The 7458-nt window shown below is 41.2% G+C and overlaps 1 protein-coding gene across 1 annotated transcript in view; it reads right to left on the bottom strand.

Annotated features, from left to right (window-relative positions):
• Nucleotides 1-1878: 1878 nt before the first annotated feature.
• The window catches only part of clmpb (CXADR like membrane protein b), a 67693-nt gene continuing 62113 nt past the window's right edge, over nt 1879-7458 (bottom strand). The window contains exon 7 of the mRNA XM_038693393.1: nt 1879-7236. Coding sequence (XP_038549321.1) covers nt 6900-7236 — 337 coding nt within the window. The 3' untranslated portion in view covers nt 1879-6899. The remainder of the gene's footprint in view (nt 7237-7458) is intronic.

Here is a 7458-nt window from a genome sequence, read left to right as displayed (position 1 = left end):
TATTGTATGAATTCATCAAATCAATGTTGCGATATTCGAAGTATAATTGAAAAATGTGACCTGCTTGTGGTGTAACAGGCGAAGTCACGATCACCAAAATTAGTAGGATTCATTCTCTTGGGAAAATGACATTTTCCCAAGAGCAAAATATGATTTGGTATTAATTAGGCTACAAATGTTGCTTGGAGAGAAAAAAATTATTTGACTTAGATGAGTTTTTATTTGAAACTGAAATATTTATTTGAAATTTAAATTTATTTGACTTACAAGAGTTTGTAAGTCAACTTACTTAGTCTCGAAATTTGCTTAAGATAGCAAATACATCACATTGCAGTCATTTACCATAACTGCATTACCATCATTCTGTAATAAAAACCTGGTAATGCAACATGTGAGCAGGAATTGTTTTGAAAACCTTCCTTTGTTGATTGCACACAAGGTTATTCCTAGACTTGCTGAGCATCAGAATCAACCTGTTTAATGCAGAAATTAAAACATTCATATTGTGTACACCCATGTTTGCTTATTTTTTTGCTTTCTGGGTGATATTTGTCTCTCACCCATGTAATGCTTTTTGGCAGCCGTCAAATTTCACTTTAGCCAGCCAACTCAGGTTGACTTGTTATTATGTGAATACTCATACAGTATTTTACAGAGAATGAAAAGAGGCTCTGACCTCATCACCCCCATCAACATACTGGACACCAAGATCAGTTCAGTGGAGACTGGGGACTGACACATTCCAAAACCCACTGCAAAGGAAAACTTTGCAAAAAAAATATTTACAAATACCCGAGCTGAACATGTCTATGTCGCTTAGGTGTGTTAAATACAGTAGCAGGAAAAAAGTATGTGAACCTGGATTTCTGCATAAACTGGTCATAAAATGTGATCTGATTTTCATCACAATAGACAAACACAGTCTGCTTGATCTAATACCACACAAACAATTATATATTTTCATTTCACAGTGCAGGGTGGAAAAAGTATGTGAACCCCTAGGCTAATGACTTCTCCAAAAGGTATTTGGAGTCAGAAGTCAGACAACCTTAAGTCCAATCAATGAGATGAGATTGCAGGTGTTGGTTAGAGCTGCCCTGCCCTATAAAAACACATCAATTTGCTATTCCCATGAAGCATTGCCTAATGTGAACCATGCCATGACCAAAAAAGCTCTCGAAGACCGAAGATTAAGAATTGGTGAATTGGATGAATCTGGAAAGGGTTACAGAAGTATCTCTAAAAGACTTGATATCCATCAGTCCACAGTAAGACAAACTGTCTATAAATTAGAAAAAGTTAAGCACTACTCTCCCTAGGAGCGGCCGTCTTGCAAAGATGACTGCACGAGCAAAGAACAGAATGCTCATTGAGGTTAAGAAGAATGCTACCTAGAGTGTCACAGAAATATCTGGAAAATGCTAACATCTCTGTTGACGACTCTACGATACATAAAACACTAAATAAGAATGTGAGGACACCACGGAGGAAGCCACTGCTGTCCAAAAAAACACTGCTGCACATCCAGAGTTTGCAAAAGAGCGCCTGGATGTTCCACAGCACTACTAGCAAAATATTCTGTGGACAGATGAAACCAAAGTTGAGTTGGTAGGAAGGAACACACAGACCCTATGTGTGGAGGGAAAAAGGCACAGCACACCAACATCAAAACCTCATCCCAACTGTGAGGTATGGTGGAGGGGGCATCATGATTTGGGGCTGCTTTGCTGCCTCAGGGCCTGGAAGGGTTGCTATCATCGACGGAAAATTTATTCCAAAGTTTATCAAGACAATTTGCAGGAGAATGTAAGGCCATCTGTCCACCAGTTGAAGCTCAACAGGAGAAAATAAAACCAAATGAAGATGCCACAAGACCAATTAAGTAGTCATTGAATATTTTATTTGCAAATGAAAGAGTAATAACTCAGAAGTCGTAAAAATATACATTTTTTACTTGTGATATTTACATGGATTGTTTTCATCAAACGAACAAACTGTTTTACAAAACCAAAGAGAAGCCACAGCAGAAAAAGAGATGAGAGTAAAAGAAAACAAAAGTGTCATACATTTCCCTTTAGTAACGCCGCGCTGAGCGTGTCTCCCCCTGACATCGAAACAATGTAGTCAAGAGAAACAGCCAACCACACAGATCCCACACAGACCGGTGATGAGCACAGCACACAAAAAAGTGCAAAGTACATGGATGATAAATTCAAAATAAAGAAGACAAAATAAAGCTTCATAAAATTTTCTGTGAATATATTTACAATTGTAGATTATCTTTATTTATTTTTTAACTATTTTTAGCCGAATACAGTTATGTTACATCAAAGCAAAGCATTCCCTTTCGTCTGCTCAATCTCCTATGACATGCAGGTACCTTTGCTTTCATTCTTGAGGTTGACTACAGCCCCATCCATCTCCTCTCTCAAAAGTAACAATACATCACATTCCCTATACTGGCATACAAGGCCAAACCACAAGGTCTGAGCATCACTTTGCCCTGCTCCACAGCTTTAATCGGAAATAAAACTGCTTAATAGAACATGAAACATTGTGGCTACACGAGATTCATACTACTATCATATAACGCAGGATAACTATGAATGATTTCATGTTTACTGCACCTTTGAGTGTTGACAACAAGACAATATATAGTGCTGATGGATACTGTTTTAAAGAATGGTATTGAATGTGCTGCTGACACTGAGGTGTGTTAAGACTTTCCTCCTCCACTCTCTACTGAACTGACAAAAGCTCCTTAAAATCCATTTGTTGGAAAGAGCGCAAGTTTTGTCAGGGCACAAAGCTGCACACATGAGAGGAGAGATGCAATGTGAGGGCTCATAAACTGGGGAATCTGCCACCTGAGACTTGCAGTTGCTGGAAAGCAAATCAAAAAGCTTGGAGGAATTTAACAGCTGGAAGACTTGCATCCCATCCTCCACCTCAACTGCTACTTTCATCTGTGGTGGAGGATATTTCAATGGCAAGAGCCTACAGCCCTGGCTTAATATCAATTCTGTTATACCTCTCCTGATTCCCAGTACTACTGTCCCATGAAGAACGTCTTGGAGCAGATGCTATGCAGATTGTTGCATAGCAGTGTCTATCTTTCCGGGTGCATGTGTGTTTGCATGCATGTGTCTGTGTGTTTTGTTTTACAGTAACTGTTTTTGTATATCTGTGTGTGTGTGTGTGTGTGTGTGTGTGTGTGTGCAGATGTCCCTTGGGTGATAAAGTGTCCCTTTCTGTGCTGCATTTAGTATCCTGGTTCCATCAGTCAGTCGTAATACCTCCAGACATTCAATCCATCAAATTGATTCTGAAGGAGCACAAATAACAAGGATTGCTGTTTGGGCTTTTGTTTTTGTTTGAGTGCATGTGTGCATGTGCAACTGTGACTGTGCATGAAGCACACACCTGTGTTTCCATGTGGACCTGAATGTGCCATGTGTACCTGTTTATGTGTGTGTATATACAACTGTTTGTGTATGCCTTGAGATGCCATTAGTGCATCCAGGGCCAAGTGTGTTTTATGTTAAGAGACAGCAAGAGAAGGGAGGGAGTGTACAAGTGGCCTCCAGAACTGACGATAGTTATGAATTATGGACATGCTTTGTCTTGAGACACCACCCCCACAAGCAAAAACATGACTGCTGTCTGTGAAGCCAAGTGCAATAGGCATATAAGTCAGTGAAAACTAAAATGAACACTGCCAGTCTGCAGTCATATTAATTTGGGTAGAGGTTACTTTGCCCGATTATTCCTGGATCCTTCTCACTCATTGAATGGCTAACATGAGAATGTGTGGGTGTGGCCCAAGGGCTTATACTGAATTTACATGCACACACCCACACATACACGCCCACACACATTCACAAACATGCATGCATGCATGCAAGCACGCACAGACACACACACACACACACACACACACACACACAGTAGCTTCCCTGCTCAAATATGAACTGCTGTCTCTAGTTGAATATAAAAGGCATTTTTCTTAGTATCTTCCCTTACAGTTAAGTCACATGTAAAATCCTGCATGTGAAGTCAAACCACATGTGCTTTTCAGACAGATGTTGGTTTTCAAAACTTTTGAGGTTGAATTACTTCATCTTATCAGACAGTTTTTAATTTTGTGTGTAAATTAATATTTATAAGTGAAACAACACTAAAGCCCTGCTACCGGCCCAGAGAGAATAGCAATGTTCATTACACGCTATAATATTCTTGGACATACTGATAATTTGCTCGTCGTAGAACCAGTAGTGGAGCTTAAAAAGTTTGTCCTGAGAGTAAAGGCCATGGAGTCACTAAAATAAAAACAGCTCATTTCCTTTGATAGTATGAACATGCTCACACATTTTTATGGCAATCTGCCACTGGATTTTAATATATCTCATGCACAAGTCAATCAATCAATCAAATCAATAAATTTCAAATCAATCAATTTAATCTTGATTGAAGGGGAAATCTTAGTTGAATGGCATGCCAGATTAAAGGTCAGGGTTCACCAAAATATTCATTACGTGTTGACTATAGATACGTTTTTATTATGGAAATCTGGTGATATGTCAATGCCAAATTTCTGATCAAGGGAAAATCTGACCCAGTGGTGGTGCTGGAGGAAAAGGTCACCGTCACTAAAATCAGAGGAATTATTCTTAAGGGATCAATAAAATCCATACAACATCTCATGAGAATCTGGCCAGTAGCTGTGAAGGTATCTTGCTTTCGACAAGATTGTATTTTCTATTCTAGACTTGTACCTTCTATTACATATGTTGTTGGACATGAATACTGAGTTTAAAGTCAAAAGTGATATTAGAATAGGGCGGCTTCACTTATTACACAACATGTGTACAAAAACACAAGGTTTAAATTCACTTTTGGATCCAATTTGACTCTTTTGTAAGCGGTATATCTCCCCCCACATACCTTTATTTATTAAATTAAATGACATCATGTGCGTATATCTATTTGTATGTACAATATAAAACAAGACTGATTACAGAATGTACAGTACATTGTCCCATGGCATGGGATTGCTTTCTCACTACGGATAAGTCACTCTGCTTGGTGCTCCCTAGACTGCATCTGTTATTACTAGGACAAGTTTCTGAAGTTGTATCTCTCAGCATTTCCTACTGTTGACCCTTAAAGCCGGATGTGAACAGAGAACCACTGGGGTGCTGAAGATAAGGACAAAGAAAGAAACCATCAAAACGAAGAGGGATTGCAAAGGCACACTAGACAGGCTACTTGCCCTTTATTTTCAGATACTTTCAATCAAACTGCACTGGGTCTGACTGAGGATACGACAAATGGGGATTGGCTGATAGCACAGCTCGACCAATAACCAAGCAGGACCGGGTGATTTAGTGAGACAGCAATCACGTACCACTCCATCGTTATGGATCCAGTGAGAGTACTGACAATGATACCATACACGCCCTATACAACTGAAGTCAACCGAATCATTCTCCTCGCTCCCTTCATTCAGACAGACATAGTAATTGTAAAATTGAACGTCAAGGTCAATTCTTTGTGCCTTAGCTTGAATATTGATTCAGTACCTTTACAGGAAGCTGACAAATGGGATCCACCATCTTTGTACATCACACATTCATGGTGACAGATTTTGGTTTCAGTTCATAAATGTAGCAGGTAAACAAAAGAGTAAAAAAAAAAGCAACAATAACCCATCCTAGGGATTGGTGGCACTTCTTAATATGGATGAATGGAATGGAATGAATAGCTGTCTGTCACCCTTTACAACCTGTTCAGAGAGAAGAGACACAAAATAAAAGAAAGTCCAGCTGGTCTAATAGATGCTTATCCCCTATATTTAAAGTATTGACTTGCTATAGGCCTAATACATACTATTTAATTATTCAGGGAAGATATTCAGTACCAGAAAAGGATGTCCGTAGATGAAGACAGGATGTGGGCAGGGTTTTAACAACTCCATTGATTTGACTCAACTGTCAGTGCTACATCCATGTACCTGAAGTTTCCCCTGCTGATTGGTAAAGCAGATGAGCTGTTTGTGAGCCAGCTGAGTCAGTCTCAGGACTGCTGTGGTTTCCCACGGGTTCGTTACGTGAGCACAAAAGGCCGGGAGCACTGAGGCAGATGATGCACACGCCGCACACTGTGTCTGTCTACATGGATGGGCACAATTGGCCCAGCCCATGGGAGGCAAAGGGGTTTGTGGTTTCAGAGCAGGTGCTGGAGGCAGCAAGTCGGAGCGCAGGGTGACATGAATCAGAGAATCACACCCCCCTCTCAGAAAAAAAGACAAAAAAAGCAGTCGTTGTCTTGAACTCTTGCACTTTCTTCATCCTCGTTTCCGCCCCACTTGTATCCATCTTGTATTTGTCGACAACCAAAGCTCAACAGCTGTATGACTCCGTTGGTACCAGGCTCAGAGTTTGGATCTACTTATCCAGCCGATGCTGTTTCCCTTCCCCTCCCCTCCACTGCATGACTAACCCTTTGATTTGATAAATAAATAAAAGCTCTACAAGGGGGCCCCTTCTACCTCGCTGAACATGGTGCTTCCATGTGCCTTCAAAAGCCAAAAGAAAGAACTCAGAAAATAAGTTCTGCCTTTAGCCATGAGACACAAGCAGTGTTGCATCTCGCATCTTGTTTTTTCTTTTGTTGTTTTATGTAATTCAGTAGGGGGCAAGCTTGTCTTATTTTCCCTTTTTAAGTATGCATTCATGAAAAGTACTTTTGGACTTATAGTATTGATTCTTTTAATTACATCCTTTTAACTAGTTGCATTTCTTTGTTTATGGAAGAGTCTTAGTCTTTGGAAGGGGGCTAGAGGGTTTGGACTGGGATGGGAGTCTCACATGGCTGCAGGAAGTGGTTGGCTTTCAGTCCTACACAGTCTGAAAGGCCTTCGTCTGGGCGGGGACCATGAGGGTTGGGGGTGTTGGCCCAGACATGTTCCTGGAGTTGAATTTGGGAGTGACAGGGGGCTCGGGGGTCTTGGAGGGCACCACTGTAGTATAGGCTGGAGGGGACTGGGGAAAGCCTGGAGGCTGTCCGTTTTCCTTGAGAGCTGCTACAGCTGGTGGACGGGGGCGGTGACCACGCTGGGCACTGTTGTGCACCATGGACTGAGTGGAGGAGGCGCCGGAACGTGAGCTGCCAGAACGGGACGAGGACAGGGAGTTGGGCTTCACGAGCTTGGCCTTGGGAGCCTCTGCATCCTCCCTGTAGTGGAAACACACACACACACACACACACACACACAGCAAATCATGATGACAATGGTCCATATATTTTATATCAACTGTGCTTCTGAAAATAGAGAAGAGCAACCCACAAACACACACACACACACACACACACACACACACACACACACACACACACACACACACACACACACACACACAATGAACCGCAAAACAGCACAACACAGTGCTATTCTAA

This window comes from Micropterus salmoides, unplaced genomic scaffold (genome assembly GCF_014851395.1).
Source record: "Micropterus salmoides isolate LMB-PRFRI ecotype aquatic unplaced genomic scaffold, ASM1485139v1 Ms_hic_scaffold_3, whole genome shotgun sequence".
NCBI classification, from domain to species: domain Eukaryota; kingdom Metazoa; phylum Chordata; class Actinopteri; order Centrarchiformes; family Centrarchidae; genus Micropterus; species Micropterus salmoides.
This window is presented reverse-complemented; position numbering and strand designations above follow the sequence as displayed.